The 18183-nt window shown below is 30.7% G+C and overlaps 1 protein-coding gene across 2 annotated transcripts in view; it reads right to left on the bottom strand.

Annotated features, from left to right (window-relative positions):
- Positions 1–6944: 6944 nt before the first annotated feature.
- Positions 6945–18183, bottom strand: part of LOC127717661 (glycerol-3-phosphate dehydrogenase, mitochondrial-like) — a 50666-nt gene continuing 39427 nt past the window's right edge. The window contains exons 17-18 of one of the 2 annotated variants that reach the window (XM_052223405.1): positions 14908–14997; positions 6945–12108 (exon numbers count right to left, since the gene is read on the bottom strand). In XM_052223405.1, coding sequence (XP_052079365.1) covers positions 11995–12108; positions 14908–14997 — 204 coding nt within the window. In that variant the 3' untranslated portion in view covers positions 6945–11994. The remainder of the gene's footprint in view (positions 12109–14907; positions 14998–18183) is intronic. The other variant, XM_052223404.1, reaches the window with a different exon arrangement.

The following is an 18183-nucleotide window of genomic DNA, read 5'->3' on the forward strand; positions in this document are numbered from 1 at the left end:
AGTCGTTGATAACGAATGTCATAACGGTGATATTAACAGTGCAAAGTTCGAACCTTGTACGCGGAATGAATTTTTTTCATTGTAATTTTTTTTTCTGGACCAAAATATTGTTTTAATCCTAGAACATGTAGAAGTATCATATATTTCATTTTCATATAATGGCAATGATTTTGTTCTGTTTTTATTGTCAAAGAAGTAGTTTTAACCCGTTTCTTAAAAAAAAAAAATAACACCCAAAATAAAACAAATTCAATAAACATGAACAAACCAAGATATATATATTTCATTAGATTACAAAAGCGAGTTATCAATGAGACAGAAATACAGTTAAATGACATGTATTGACAAGTAAGCGCTTTAAGAGTACTATTTATATATTGATTGATGTCAGCCACGCGGGTTCGAATCCTATACATGCCACTCGTTTTTGAGAGGATAAAAGATCGTAAGTTAAAAGGTTAAAGTTATAATATAAGTTCTCTTAAGTTAATACTATGGTCAGTGGATTCTTGAAAAATAATCTACAGCCAGAACAATAGACTGACGTCAGAGAAATGGGTTAAATTATATGAATCAAAAGTTATGTTAAAAAGAATTTGCTGTCTTATTTTTAATATTTAAAAATTTACATAGAAGTGTTATCATTTACAAAACATCTCCGGAAAGTGTTACAGCATCTGGAAAATTTGAGATAATGACACTTTTCCTGTTTTATCAAAACTAGTTGCTCTTTTATCAAACTCAACAGACCAACCATACTTTATAAGATCAACATCGTTGGTACTAGCTGTGAAATATGCATGAAACGACCAATTACGCGAGAGCTGAGTTCGTTGGTACTTGCTGTGTAATATGCATGACACGACCTATCCTGCGAGAGCTGTTTTGTTTGGTACTAGTTGTGTTATATGCATGACTCGACCTATCGTTCAAGCGATGTGTTGGTTGGTACTAGCTGTGTAATATGCATGAAATAACCTATTGTGCGAGAGCTGTGTTGGTTGGTACTAGCTGTGTAATATGCATTGGACGACATACCGTGCCACAGCTGTGTTGGTTTGTTCTAATTGAATACTATGCATGACACGACCTACCGTGCGAGAGCTGTACATGTGTTGGTTGATACTAGTTGTATACTTTGCATGACACGACCTATCGTGCCAGTGATGTTTTTGGTTGGTACTAACTTTGTAATATGCATGACACGACCTATCGTGCCAGAGCTGTGCTGGTTGGTACTAGCTGTGTTGTTAGGGAGTCGTACATGCATGTCACCATGAACCCGATTCTAGCTGTTCATATGAATAAGTGAAAACTTATTTGGAAATTAAACCAATTTTATCAAAATAAAAAAATACAAATGATGAGTATAGTAGTACGTGGTGTCCCCCAGGTTGATTCAAATTGCAATATATAAATAATATCATTACAGAAATTGACAATTATAGTTGTGTAGCATCTAGCAGGATATCTAAAGCACCCTTTAAAGTGTCTACTTTACCTTTTCGTTTATTTGTTTCCGTGACACCTAAATAAATACGCTTCAAAACTCTTAAAACATTTAGTAAATTGTAACATAAATATCGTCGTGTGAATATTATAGTGTTATATGTCCACTTTTTATAAAAATGGAGATAGCTATATATTTGATATCCAAGTGCAATAGTCTATCTCTCTGTACAACTATATAACGAGATTTCTACACTCTACGAGTATTTGTCAGAACTACACTGTTCTATCTCCACACTTGCATTTGATAATAATGGCTTACACAACTAGTTAGTTCAGAGGAAAATGATATAATATAATGTTGATATTGTTAGCAAATCCAGCAGACCAGAATACAGGCAACTGTCTCTGATTGTTTTTATATACTTTAATACAACACGTGTTATATTAATTTAAAGTATAGCTGTAATTTATGTTTCAGAGACATCTGCTACCTTTCAGTTACCTTTCAATTAATACCAGTCTGAGACTACTATAACTATGTGTTATAGTAGTCTCAGTACCAGTTGAATGATCAAAATGATTTTTCAAATTAGATTAGATATTATATACTTATTTAAAGGGGAAACAACACTGTAAACTTCCTGTTGTTTGGTAGTGAAAACTTAAAACTTATTTGTAGCTACAGTAGCTCTTTCCAGAGCAGGCGCGAGAAGTTTTTCAAAGACCTGGTAAAAATCTATGAAATGCATACAGTTTTGATTCCAGTGATATCTAGTTTTATACAAATATCTTTATTAACAATGCCTCCACTAAGGGTCACTTATGCATGGTCCTTCAAAATATGACGTCATAGAAAAAAACTGTTGATTGCACCCTATAAGTTTTGCAAACAGTTAATTAATAATTTTGACCATATCAATGATAATTCATGTCAACACTGAAGTGCTGACTACTGGCCTGGTGATACCCCCGGGAGGAAACCACAACCAGCAGTGCTATCGATCCAGTGGTTGTAAATAACCTCATCATATAGGTACCAGAATCAAACTTTTGTACGCCAGTCGTGCGTTTCGTCTACAAAAGACTCATCATTGACGCTCGAATAGTTGAAAAAGACAAATAAATTACGAAGTTGAAGGGCATTGAGGACCCAAAATTTCGAAAGGTTTTGCCAAATACAGCTAAGAAAATCTATTCCTGAGGTAGATAATCCTTGGTTTTTCACGGTTTTTAGTGGAATGCTCTATCTCCTAAAAAGGAGAAGCTTTATTTATCTAAGTTGCTTGTCCATTAAAGAAAACAATCGAACAAATAGTGACTCTTCATGTACGTCAATTCGATTCCTATATAACATTTTATGGCTCAGTCAAATATTTATGATATTGTGCTTTTAAACTTCATATTCAATTTCACAACGGTAAGAAAAATGGGAAATGCATCCTCAAAATTGAGAATGGAAATGGGGAATTTGTCAAAGAGACAACAACCCGGCCAAAGAGCAGAACACAGCCCAAGGCCACCAATGGGTCTTCAACACAGCGAGAAAATCCCGCACCAGGAGGTGGGCTTCAGCTGACCCCTACACAAAAATGTTTACTAGTTCAGAGAAAATGGACGTCATACTAAACTCGGAAACATATAGATGAACCAAAATTTAAAAGCATACAAGACTGACAAAGGCCAGAGGTTCCTGACTTGCAAGGGAGTATGGGGATAAAAAAACAAAAAATAATAGAATGTTCATACTTTTTTACATGTAGTTTATATCGTGCTTTTTTCAAAAATATGAGAAAGAGTATAATTCACTGAACTTTTTAATGCTGTTTCAGGCTATACAGGTTGGGACATAATTACACGAATTTAATAGTGGTAGGGTTGAGCAGCTGGAATAGGTTACTATTTCCAGCTTCATGATGACAATGTCGAGAAATTCAGATAATATATATGACAAGGTTGCTGATTAAATCATAAGTATCTGAAACTAATAAGTTGTCGATTTTATCACAATTGCGATTAAAACTTGCAGTGAGGTGAGAGGTTTTTTTTGTTGCTCCGTGTTGAAGGCCTCACTGTGACTCTGAGATGAAGAACAGGAATAAAAGCGCTGTTCCTTTGCTTTTTATGTGTTTTTTTGCTGTGCATGTACTGATTTTGTGTCGTGGATGGATACCCCATATCTTTTGCTTTTCTATTAAGCTAAAAGTATCGATTTTTGTAAAAAAAAAACCAAATAATTGGGCATGTATTTTTGTTATTGAAAATACACAAAATGGGTGGGTTACTGGATGTATTAGCTGTTCACACCTACCACAAAAGGATTGATTGAAGTAACATATATATATATATATGTATATACATTTAAAAGCTAAAAATTCAAATTCCGTTAGGTTTCCATACTTGACACACATGCTGGACAAATTGACATCTTTTTTCCAATTATAGTACTAGCTATGAAAGCATCTACTGTTAATTATATGGTTTATTGTGAGTTGGGACGATACCCTATGTTTATAGAAAGATATTGTCGAATGTTAAAATGCTGGTTTAAGTTAATATGTACTGATAACTGTATCCTTAAATGCTGTTATAAAGAAATGCTTGAGAGATGTATTAAAAAACCAAACGACAAATTTAACTGGGCCTGTCGAATTAGAGACATATTATACATGTATGGGTTCCAGGATGTATGGTTACATCAGGGTGTTAAAAATATGGATTTGTTTTTAATTGAATTTAAAGATAGTCTAAGAGTAAAGGGTAGTTTTCATAGTGAAATGAACTCATTTTTTGAAGATTCGCCAAAATGTATGTTGTATAGATATGTATTTGACCCAAACATGTTACAATTTTATTTAGATCATGCTGTAAATTATATTTATAAACCATTTTTTTGTAAATACCGCATATCTGCTTATTGTTTGAATATAGAAACTGGTAGATTTTATAATATTGAGAGACATCTGAGACTTTGTAATATGTGTGATAAACATGTAATTGAAGATGAATATGATTTTATTTTAGTATGTGAAAAGTATAATGAACTTCGAAAGAAATTTATCAAACCATATTATTGGAGAAAACCTTCGAATTTTAAACTCGTACAACTGCTATCTGTTCATAATGTAAAGGAACTTAACAATTTAGGGAAGTATTTATTCTTGGCCGAGAAGGCACGTAATTAAATTCATTTATAAATGCTTAGTATGTGTTATATTTTATCATACTCTGCTGTACTGTTATATGGGTATACTTAATTATATGATTATTTGACTGATTGTTTAAATGTATTATATATATTTCACTGATGTAATTGAATATTTGTAATATTTATATTCTATAAGTTGTATTGCTTACGAATGAAGATTATTAAATTATAGGTGAAACAAATACAATGGGAAGGGTTGAGATTAAAAAAAAAACTAATTTAATCATGCCACAATTTACGGCGCTCGTCCAAAGACAGGAGCCTCTTCAGTATATGTAGTATGATATATCTATATATGTTTTCGTTATTTGGATAAGTTAGTGTTAATGGATGATTTTAGACTCAATTTGTTAAGGCTCTATATTGCCTTCTCAATGTCGTTTGATTATTTTTGTCATTAAGTTGCAGCCGAATTGACGTGTACCCTACGTCTCCTTTATTCGTATGTGAAATTGACCGTATCCATTTAATAGCCTAGTTACCAATATAATAATAACCCACGATCATACGTTTTACTTCTACTTTCGTCACAAGCGACACAAAGCCCTGTCAATACTTCAGGTCTAAAGCTTTTCAGTCCTTCATGTTCAAGGCCGTCAATATTGATTAAATTTCTTTGAGAATTTAAGGTCTAAAGCTCTGTGTGTACTTAACAATTCGAAGAACAAAGTTCAAGGCCGTCAATGCTGTTAACATTTCTATCAAGACTATAGGTTCAAAGCTTTGTCTGTACTCACGATCCAAAGTTCTGTTAGTATTTAAGGTTGAAAGATGTCAGTAGTTAAGGCTCAAAGCTGTCAGCATTTAAGGTTCACAGCTGTCAGTACTTAAGGAGCAAAGCTCTGTCAGTAGTTTAAGTCTAAAGATGTCAGTACTTAAGGCCAAAGCTGTCAGCATTTAAGGTCTAAAGCTGTCAGTATTTATGTTCTAAAGCTCTATCAGTACATCAGATCCAAAACTCTATCAGTACTAAAGGACCAACTCTAGCGACTATAGTTTCTGTAAAAATGCGAATTGGTTAAAATCGTCATTCAATAACGCCCCTTAGTGCTGTTATTTGGACGAATTTTGGGGATCGATGGTTAGTAAGTTTTGTACCAGTGTTAACAATATCGCCTTCCGTAAATGATCTTAAGCGGAAAAGATTATTGGTATCAGGCTTTCTATGGGTTACTGTTCAATCATTTCAAACCAATTCTGTTCAATTAAAACTAGAATAGTTGTCCAATTTAATATCCTGGCTTTTTGTTTGTGCATGTTCATCATAGGTGAAGAAATTCGAAAATCTCACTTTACTGTGTAAATGTTTTATGTTGCTCAATCTTAAAAATTCTTTGTAGTGTGTTCGTCTTACCATCCTTTTTTCTTTTCGGGCAAAAAAAAATTGTCAATTTTTAATTGTCTGCCTTTCTCCATCTAATTGTGATTGTCCACTTGGTATTTTTCATGTTTATTCATCTTATAAAAAAAATATTTTCCTATATTTGTTTCAGGTTTGTTATGTTCTATGCCACCACTAAATGTAGCGTTTGTTGTCAATCTAAGTAGACAAATTTGATTAAAATATAAGATTTCTTGATCTATTCCAAAAGATATCTTTGCTGTTATTCTTTGTACGTTCTGTACTTTAATACAAGAATCACAGCAATTAACAGACCACCAAATAGAAACAAAATATCCATCTGATATGGTGATAGAGATAATTTTGAAAACCAAGTAACTACGGAAACTCCTTCCTGATAGACATTGATTTTCCCTCCTGACAGACATGGAATCTCCTTCCTGACAGACATGGAATCTCCCTCCTGACAGACATGGAATCTCCCTCCTGACAGACATGGAATCTTCCTCCTGACAGATATGAAATCTCCCTCCTGATAGACATAGAATTTCCCTCCTGATAGACAGGGAAACTCCCTCCTGACAGACATGGCAACTCCCTTCTAACCGACAATGAAACAGAATATTCAGCTCAAATAAATAACACATGACAAAAAGGCTGAGATCTTCTTGACTACGATGAAGGATGAATGAAAATGTCTTTCTAGGAGAAACATAGTTCTACTTCTTCTCTGCAGTGTAAAAAGTATTGTGCAATTAACCTGTACATATATGATGACTATGGAGCCAAAACACAATGTGCAATTAACATGTACATAAATGACAACTATGGGGCCATAACAGATGTCCTTCTAAGGCATGTGCCCATTATACAGCATTTATTAACCTCTTTGAAGAGTCATTAAAAGGCATCTTTGAGTATAGATTGTACATAAAGACAGAAATATTTTCTACTAAAATAATAATTTATTAACATAAAATTTGTGTATAAAAAGAACAGTAAACTACATCAACATATCATTAAATAACAAATATGACAGATATCATTTATGGTGTGTAGTCATTTTATAAAGATAGTATAACCACTTTAGTAAAAAGATGTGTTCTTTTAAAAGGTCAATCCAACAGTTCACATTGTTAAACTTTTATTATTTTACAGTATATAATTATGGTCTAAGTTATGAGTTACAGTTCGAAATGTTTTAGCAATATCTATTAAAAAATCAGCTTTTTTTTTGATATGTCTAGGACATATTTTGAACCAAATTCACTTGTTATAAACTTTAAGGAACACTGTGTTTGGCTAAACATTCATGATACCTTAAGACATGAAATAGGAAATCATCAGGTGCAGCTTCTGAAAACACGGTAGAGTCGGTCCGGGTAATTCCGTTCACTTTTGGTCCTAAATGAATGTCATTTGGTTCCCTGTTTGATACTACAATGTTCTAGAAGGAAACCGGTAACTAGATCATTCGTAGATAGTATTAATGTTTGACTTTTTCCATGCCATTCAACATAAAATACCTAGAATGAGCATTTCCAACAGAAAAGTCACTGTTGCTAATATCGTACAGATGTCGTGTATTTCCGTACACCTTGATGTGTAATTCCATACATTGATTAAAATTCAAAATAGGATTGCTAATTGGAAATGACTTGGACTAGTTAATTTAATACCAGGATCATCTTCAAGTCTTTCAATCTTTACTTAAATTCACACTATCACAGCTCCATGTCGTGATGTAGATCCTCACAGTATTTTTTGATAACAGAATACAACATTATAAACAGTCAAAGATAACTCAATTAACTGCACTTTTGATTATATATTGGCAAAATTGAGTATATATGCAATAATTGCAAAAGAAGGACCAAAAAGCAAGTGTCCTAAGATTTTTGTTTGTATTAAAGCTTCAATAAATTATTAGGGTAAATTTAGATATGATTATGACAGACTTGTGTTTCAGACAGTAACTTTACACACACACAGTAACGTTTAGTTGCAAATAATACATGGACATCAGGGCGAGAGCATGACGGTTTATGTGATATGCATGACTTTAGTTTGACAAGTGATATGAATATAGACCCTGTCTATAATACACTCATCTGGTTTTTAACGTTCTAGTTCAGTCCGAAGAAAGATATGTCAACCTATTCAGAAAAGAATTTTAACTCTGAGCCAACCAGTCTTTACAATCAAGACCCACATTGTAAGCTGAGAGGCTGCAGCAGATTTTACTAATTTTAAGTCCTGAATTAAAGCATCATCTTCAATTGTTCCAGCAGCATTTCATGGAACATTTTCTTAATAACATATATATTTTTATGTTTTATTGTTCGGGAGGAAAACTGACAAGCCTAGTCAACTAATATTCGAACACACCTGCCATGCATGTGCAAGGTTTGAAGTCACAACCTTAGTGTTGACTGGCTTAGTAGCGATATATGAGATGAACTACTTAGACCACTGGGGCACAGAGGACCTTCGCAATTAAGGAGGAATAGTTTGCAAACACATCAACGTCTATCTCTATTAATCAATTGGCAGCGGACTGGTGGTTGATAGAATCAAAAATAACATATTTTGACCTCTTTCTTCCCATATCGAATTGATGTTGTTTTATGTATTTTTTTTCTGTTTGTTTTATTTTGCAATTAATTTGATTATGTAACAAAAATCATTAATATAAGCAAATTAAAGCTAAGTCAACATAGAAAATCTTTTTAACACTTAATGAACATTAACATATTTAAAAGATGGCGTGTACGATATTAGACTCTTTACATTTGCATGTAAAATATCATGTAGGGTAATCCTGTGCAACCACTCCGTTTTATTGGAAATGATTGCACTTATACTACATGGAAAAGTATCTGTCAATTGCAAACCATTTCTGGCTTTCAGTTTCAATCAGTTTTCTAAATTTTGATTAAAGTAGAAAGATCTTACATTAAATTAACCAAACTTAGAATTTACACAAATCTGGTGACTTTTTGGATGAGATCATCTTTTCAAAACGCCCTTGAACAAAACTTTCCGACAAATGGCAAATGTGTACATATTCTATGATAGAAAATCATAAAAACATTAACATACAAGGTTGTACATATCTTATTATCAGTAGATAATATTAAAACACACTTTATTTCTCAGAAAAACAAGCAAAATTTAATATGTATGGTAATTACACGCCTGTACGAAATTACCCGGATGGACTCTACAAAGTTTAACATAAATATAAAACTTTCCTAAATGCGGATTCATTATTATAAAAGGGGTTTAAGTTTCTGTGGATTTGAGATAAAAGATGAACAATTAAATTAATTATTTAATAAAACACAAATTTCTTCTAGGCTTGTATACATAATTTGTTCAAACCATGAAAATACAATTTATCCTTAATCATTTAAAATTGGCTTACACAAAAACAATGGAAGCTATGGTAATTCAGTTATACTGGTTTAAATAAATGGTTTTGTAAAGTTTTGGTTTAATGAAGAACAGACAACAACTCACATTATTCTGAATACTCTCAAACACACATAAAGTAAGAAAGAACAAACAATAACTCACATTATTATGAATACTCTCATACACACAATATAGTAAGAAAGAGAACAAACAATAACTCAGCACACAAACACAAGGATCTTTCATGTAATGCAACCTTCTAATAGTGCAGATGATTTTGCTCATCAAAATTAACAAGAGTGAACACACTGAAATGTCTTGCCTGCTTTACTGTTTATATTTGAATTTTGTGTTTAAAGTCTTTACGATAAGGTTTCACTACTACATTTTGTACTAGTACAGGTATCACATAAACTTTAAATTATCAGAGATTCATGAAAATAAGGTCAAGGTCAGATGAAACTGCCAAAACAGACACCTTACAATCATTCCATACACCAAATATAGAAAACCTATTGCTAATAGTATCTGAGGAACAAACCTGACCAGAAAAACTTATCATTGATCACTTATCCATAATTACTTACTCTCCTACTGTTTCGTGTCTTAAACATAAAAACAATGGAAGAGGAACAACTCTAGGGAATAATATGTCTGTTGTATTTTTGAGTATTCATCTAACTTTTTGAATAGATGAGTGTGTTCAATTCTTAACTGATTTATATCATTGAATTAACAGTTATCTGAATCCTAAATCACCAAAAAAAATCATTTGCTGGCTTAACTTAATGCTACTTACAAGTTTCTCTTGTATAATTCCAGCACCAAATATTTTAAATGCATCTAACATAAGATATATTTCACAAATACGTCATTTATAATGTAAATAATTATTTGAATCCTGAATAATCAAATATCTTAAAGAACAACCTGACTCAGGGCTGACATAATTCAATAGTAGCTTTATGTGTGTTTTTGGGTATAATTCAAATAACAAAGATTCTTTATATAAAATACATTCAGAAATATTGATAGAATGTTCTAATTCTATTTTTGACCATATATCAAACATAAGGCTTACACTTATTAGTTTATTAATTTAAACAAATGGAAGAACAAACAGACAAAGTCTATTAATATAAAAGAGAGGTGAAAGGGACATGTAATATTCTCTATGAGTCAGGGTATATATAAGTATACATTTTATGTATCACATTATCACACCTTGTACATACACATAAAAATAAATCATTAAAACATACAATAAAGAAAAGGTGCAATTGATTAAAAAAAACAACAATATTCTCATTCCAGATTAAAATTTACAGTTTCAAAAACAAAAACTCACAAATGATGCCAGGCTTATAATTGTGTATCCAGAGGCATGTTTAATCTAAAAAAAGAGTCATCATTGATGCGTAAATCAAAAAAGTTAAGAAGCAAAAAAGAGAAGGAATTTGAAGAGCACTGTGGACCCAATTCTAAAAGGTTTTACAGCTAAAGTTACATCCTTTCATCGCAATAGACATATACAGTACATATATTCAGAAGCAGTGGGAACCTCTGGTACTCTGTAAAATACAACATTGTAGATTCTTTATCATTTTCATTTGAGAGGTACTTAATTTCATGCATTTCATGCAGAGGTGAACACTGAATAAAGAGTTCAACACATTACACATTTCCTTCTGGCTTGTTAACACAATTAAATAATTTATCCCTAAAAAATCTATTTTTATCTAAATCCTTGAAATAAATGAGTTCACAATATATTTTAATTGCTTTGATATTAGAATGGCAACAGCAACAAAAATTCAATTTCAAATAATCATATAATATTTTTTGTCAATCTTCAATTGGTTTGACTGCTCAGAGGATGTGAAACATCTAGTGTAAAAAAACTACAGGATATATAAGTACTATATAACCAGTTGTTAACCAATTACACAAGTCCTTACCTTTTAAGGATATTGATAGTATATAATAACGGACCTTAAAAGTAGGAAAAAATGACAACTCAATGTCGTTGATTTTGAGATATAATTAATTGAAAATTTGGCGGCAAATAATTCTCTCTAGATTTTTCATACATTTAACATTGACACCTTTTCTCTTTTAAAAACTATGAAAAGTAAAAAGGATTTTATAAGATTTTTAAACTATATATGATAAAATTATAAAAGAAAAGTAGGGGTTAAGGAGTAAAATTTTTATTAGCACTACATGGATAATACAAGAGGATTCTGAATATCAGAAAAAATTTCAAAATCAAGAGTAGCAAACATCCTTAAGTATAAGAGCATTACTAGTATGTATCTTATTCTGAAAGAAAATTGACCTTCCCTTTCAATATTTTCAAAAATACACAAATATTTTTATAATGGAAAATCTTACATTTGCCTAAATAAAGATCATTTATTGGGTATGAGCAAAGTTAACATAAAGAAGGTCTTTTTTAACGTATCTATCGATAATCTTGTACTTTTTCTATGAGACATAACACTGGTAAAGTATAATAAATAAGATGACAATATTACAACTGCAAGGTCAAGGACAGATCTTTAAATTATAATGTGTACTACACTCCTCCTCCACTTCTCTCCACTGGAATGCGTTCTAACTCTGAACTCTTCAAAACAGCCTTTGCAAATCTTGAATTAGAGACATTACCACTTTTCAAAGCACTCATTAACTGTAAAATACAAAAAAATACAATATGTGAATACAAATACCATGATTGTGTGGATTAACAAATCATTCTGAAAATGTAAATAGTATTTTGTAAATAAAACAGATAAAATATAAAAATATCATAAAAAAAAGTAATAAATTATCACTGCTTGATAGCATGTGTGATCCTATCAAAACTACAAAATCAGAAACAGTTTACCATCATGTTTTCCTTTAAATCCTGTAGCTGACCAATGCAAATAGCCATCATACTCTTCTGTCAATTATAAAAGTTTTCAATGAAAGCTTCTCAAATGATTTTCTCTCCTTTCTGCTTTTCAAAATCAGCCAGTTATTACAAAATTTAGGGAAAACACTGAGTAACTATAAATTCTAAATTATCGCACTAACATCGTTTATATTGTAAATGAAATACTACAAAGCAAAAGCTCACTAGTGTAATTTATATTTTACTAGGAAAAGTATAATAGTAATTCTTTTTATTTTATAGCAACAACAAATTTCATACAAAAAAGTATTGTAACAAAAAATTAGCTTGCAATAATATTTTATATCGCAAAAAAGCTTCAACTAGTGACGTCATCAGTGACAAAAATATGCTTTTTACAGTTTTTCAAGCTTTACTATACAATAAATGGGTTTTTGCATGAAAATATTTGTGAATATTATCCCTTCGGGAATATACATTGCAATTGCAAGTGCTTGCAATATAAAACTCGACTCGGGACAAATATTCACCAACTTTTATGCAATAACATTATATAATATAGGATAATGGCATTTTATTTTTGATAATGACTTCACCAGCAAGAATATCAAGCAAGCCTGCTAAGGCAAAAAGGAGCATAGTCCATATTTGTAAAGCCTGGACACAGAATTTGTATTTCAATCAGACTGTCTAAATATCAGATACACACTACAGGTATTATGCTGCTATATAATCAAAATAAGTATGCCTTTTTTTTGAGAAATAGTTCATTGAATAGATATAAGTATTTATAACTTATAAATTCATAAATGCTGTTGAAAAATCAAATGTCCATATATTCTTTCTGGATACGTATGATAATAATCAAAAGACAGTCAAGTATAATATGTTCCTGTGAATACAATTCATTTGCAATAAATATATTAATTAATCTACATAGTAACTGCTCTCTGTTGTGCCTCATGTAAAATAAAAAAATAATAGCTTTATTTTTAATAGCGTTACTGATAATGTATACTAAATATCATTGGGAGTTAACGTCTGAATGAACTGTAGATGAAATCAAATGATATTTACATGATTTAAATTTGATTTGATAATACTCTAAACATCATTTGATACAACTCGGATCTATACTGTACCAATATGCATAGCAGTTTAGTCTGATAAGTGATTTATGTAACTTGAGCCACAAATGGTTTTTTAAAAAATCAGAAAAATAAAATCTAAAAAAAGTTTCACAATAATTGTGTACTGTATATTAAGAAATTCTTATGATGTTTATATTATTGTGAAAATTGTAAAGGTACAGACTTGCATTCTAATTTTGATAGAATTATTGGTTACAGTCTTTTGTGAAATTGCAATAATTTATCTAACATATTAGTACATTGTTCAGCAATCTTAATAAATGCATGCAAATATTTCTGAATTAACAGCACAGAACACCCTCCCCCTCCCCACCCTCCCCCCCTCCAAAAAAAAAAAAAAAAAACCCATAAATAGGGAAAATAATCAATCAGTAAAATCTGTAAAGACATTTTAATGTAGAATATAAATAAATATAAGGTACACACCAATAAAACTGAAAATCAAATCATAAATATCTAAATGCAATTAATTTATAATTGTGATACATTCTAAAATTATTATGCATAAGAATACTAAAATATCATTATATACATGTATAAAGATGAGTCATACAGGGACGAATCTATTTTTAGTTTACCTCCTTTAATGTCATTATAGTATGCCTGTGATCAGCCAATAATGATGCACTGATATAACAGAGGAAAACTTATAGATTTTTTAAAAGTTTTTTAAGGCCCTTTCCTTTCAGTCATACCAGTTCCCTTGTCCTCTGTATTTGAAGTTTTCTTAAAAATTACGAGAATGACACCACTTTTGATTTATAATGTTCTTTAAAAAAATACTGTTTGGTTTCAAGATTTTTACGAAATTTTGTCTAGAAATCATTTCCTGTTCATACTTTAGTTTTGAAACTTTTAATTATAAACACAATTAACAATTTAAAGTCGCATCGTTTTTCTTTCCTTTCTTAGATGAAAATTCTCAAAGCTTTAGTTTTAAGGTTTAATTTGCTTATCCCCAAAAAGTTTTCTGAACAATTTCAAATTGAATTTTCAACTGATTTTTAGAAAAAAAAAACTCTTATATATATTTTCTATTAATCAAACAATTACTAAAAAACGTTCATCCTTTTTAGATCAAAAGACCAACTACTTTTAACATATTGTTGATTCATTTATTTTTGTTAATACCAATTTCTGTGGATTAAGGACACATTTTATTTCTGTGGATATTTAATTTATTGGCCTTGCCAAAAATGTCTGCAGACAAGCACATATAAAGTATGTACTTTGTTGAACATTTATATTTGTGTGAAATACACAAAAATTGGTATCCAATTTATAATGCTGAATCCACAGTGGTGAAAAGAAACAATTAACTAAAGGCAATCGATATTAATCAATTCCTATCCCATATGACTCAAATTATACTTAATTTATAAGCTGTAATAGTTTGATGCATTGTTCAAAAGAAGTAATCACGCGAAGGTGCATTCAATACCGTAAACGAAAGTTCACGATGACGCTGTAATCCTCCCTCTTCCTTACACAATTTCTCTAGTTCCTCACAAACTTTTGCACAATACATCAACTAAAACATTCAAAACTTGACATAAAATCTTTTCAAATTTCTTTTAATGCTTCAAAAAGTATAACAAGGGTACAAAAGTTGTAGGTCTAAGGATGTGTTAATGCTTCAAAAAGTGTATAGTAAGGGTTCAAAAGTTGTAGGTCTAAGGATGTGTTAAGACCTTTTATGATTTAACACTATGAACTTGACAGATCTTTCAAACATTCAGCTTGCTTTTATTTGGAGAACGATATGTACTTAAACTCTTCCATGACTTTGCATGGAGGATAATTAACATACAAAAATTTGTAGTTGATTAAAAGAAAGCAAAATATTTCGAACCCCTGCTTCGACTGAAATGTTAAGCATATCCTGAAAAGGAACTCTCAAGCTTGCCCTATGTTAGATTCCTGAAACTGATAACATTTACAGTTTACAACCTATCTGTTAAGACATAAAATAAAAATAATCAGCATCACTCAACCTGAATCAAAACAAAAACATAATAGAAAAAAGAAACAATATATAAAATTACAAAGAACTAAATATTGGAAAAGTAAAACATTAAAACCAGTTTGGGCTGTTCCATTAAAACATACACCAAAAGAAGCAATTTAAGAGACCTGTATACATTTAAACAGGGTGTCACTACCACCTACAGCGGCAGATTCAAGTTGCCTTTCGGTCCAATATATGTTTTTATGGAACAACCCTTATAATGTTGAGTTTATAAAGGCTTAAACTATTGAATCCTTCATTATGAGAAGTATGTTTTTTTCGGATTCATAGGTAATTTATACATTTCCTAACTTGTTTATCTTTTGATAAGTAATTTGTTGTTTGATTTGTCAAAATCGAATTTAAACATCAAGTTTTCTTGCTGTTCTCACGTTTTTTTATTGCAACAACACTGAAAAAGCTTCCAAAGATGATGAACTCACTCATTAAGGTGGTACATAACACTACAGGGAGATAACTCTGTAAAAATCAGCTGAACGTTTTAATCACGTTCTGTTGTTAAGGAAATATTAAGCTTCTCAATGATCAAAATTTAGTGTTTGTCAAACTGCTGTTTATCCAACGAAATTTTTCCGATAAAGTGTGTGGTTCAAGTTTTTTTTTTTTGTCAAAGGGTCAAAGTAAATATTTTGTCAAAATTTTATGAAAATTAAACGAGCCAAATTAATTTAGTCAAGGTGTTTGGTGCCACCTTAAGAACCATTTTTTTAGAGATTGTCATAAACTCAATAGAGAACCATATTCTTTGATGAGTTATTCTTAACTTAAATGTTGATTAAATGTGTGACGGTAGGTAGAAAATTTTAGGGTAGAAAATAAAAACATTGTTTTGGAATCTACGGGACTGTGGGTAATTTTTATTGTTTGTTCACAAAGGTAAAACATATATCTTTAAGCCATTGGTTGATTATCCATTGTTTAATATGTTTTGACCAATCAGAATGTTTTAGTGTACACTGTCGAAAATATTAAGCAAACAGCTTCAAATATTGAAACAGTGAAGGGTTAGAATTTGAAACAAAATACAAATTAATATGTCAATGATGAAGAAACTGGGTTTACTAAAGAAAGGATGTTCCAGTAACAATTTAAGACACCCAACAAAGTCACAGTTGCAATTTTAAGAAACAAAACATAAACAATCAAAAATTTCTCATTTAAGTCAACAAACTTAGTATATTTAATAGTGCATATAGTAACCTTATTTACAAGTTAAAATCAAATGAATAAAGTTAGTACATTAGAACAACATCAACAACTTAACAGTAAACACTTGCAGCACAAAACAGGGCTCATCATCAATAACAATTCTTTAATGAACATATAAACTCTGTCAAACTGTGAATTCATTCCATATTTTTATAACTTTTAAAAAAAGTTAACATTCTTAAATTCTGTAGGTAATAATTATAGATTATCTATCTTTTTTTTTTCAAACGAGAGGGTGTTTCTCAGCAACAACCCTGAGATGAGATGAAGCCAAGAAACATCCTTGAGTTTGAAAGACTTTTGATAATTTGTTTATCACTATTTTGTCTATGACGTCATTGATGTTTACATTGACAACGGCATGTGCTCCCTTAGTTTCTAGCAATAATTTTCTGTCTCAAGTAGAAAAAATTATCACAACAAAGATCAAAGGAAAAATACACAAATTAGCAATAATAATTATTTTTGCTATTTAATTGTAAGGGATTCATAGTTTTGCTCAAATTTATGTAGGTATGCTAAAATCACAAATGGCAGGCAAAATATTTTATTCTTCTTGAAAATTTATATGTTGACAATATCATTCAATAATCATTCCAAACTAGTATATAAATATTGATTTAAGCATGTAAGCATTAATTGAAAAAAAGGTTAAAATATTTCCACAATTAAAAAGGCAGATCTAAAAGCAACAGGTTAACACCTTGAATATTGTATTGTAAAGCATAAAATAGAAGGAAGACATACTAATGTGTAATTCCCAAATATAATATAAAACAACAAAAGAAAAACACCCACTCAATTAATACCTTTGAAGTGTAAATTTCTACTGCATATAACTTTTTAAAAAGTGATTGAAATGATTCAAAATTATAAATTCTGTGAAAATCAAGATTTAAAAAATTTCCATTTTTAACCAAAGGAAAAAAAATTGTTGCCTTAAGCTTTCTCCCTTTTTTATACAATTTTCCTAAATTGACCCCTTATCTCTTTTTTATTTTTTGTTTACTATTTTCCTTTATCGTCCCCCTCTCCCTCATGTATTGTGTCACACCATAAAACATATTTTATTACTTTTCATTTTTTGCATCTTTTCTAGTAAAAATTAAATTTGACTGAGCTGTACGTTGGGTAACAAATATAGAATAAAAGAAAACATCCTTCACTTCAAATGAACTGATATTCTGAGTCTAATCTTAGGGCTGTTCCAGATAACACAATGTTCATCCCCTAGAAAGGTAATTTCTTTTTTTTTAAGTGGGTGGTAGTATTTGAAAGTAAATGAATGATGGGAGTGGTGCCCAAATCAGGAAATGAAATATATTGGGTGTTGGTATGTTAAAAAAAATTTAATATGTAGGTGGTGTTTTTTTTCTTGATTATATGTGGGGGAAGACATAGTATTTTTTGGAACAGCCCTTATCCTATTCTCTTTACAAAATCATTTGTTGTTTCTAAATATTTTCAAAAGAGCTTTTC

Source organism: Mytilus californianus, unplaced genomic scaffold (genome assembly GCF_021869535.1).
Source record: "Mytilus californianus isolate M0D057914Y unplaced genomic scaffold, xbMytCali1.0.p SCAF_10, whole genome shotgun sequence".
In the NCBI taxonomy this organism is placed as follows: Eukaryota; Metazoa; Mollusca; class Bivalvia; order Mytilida; family Mytilidae; genus Mytilus; species Mytilus californianus.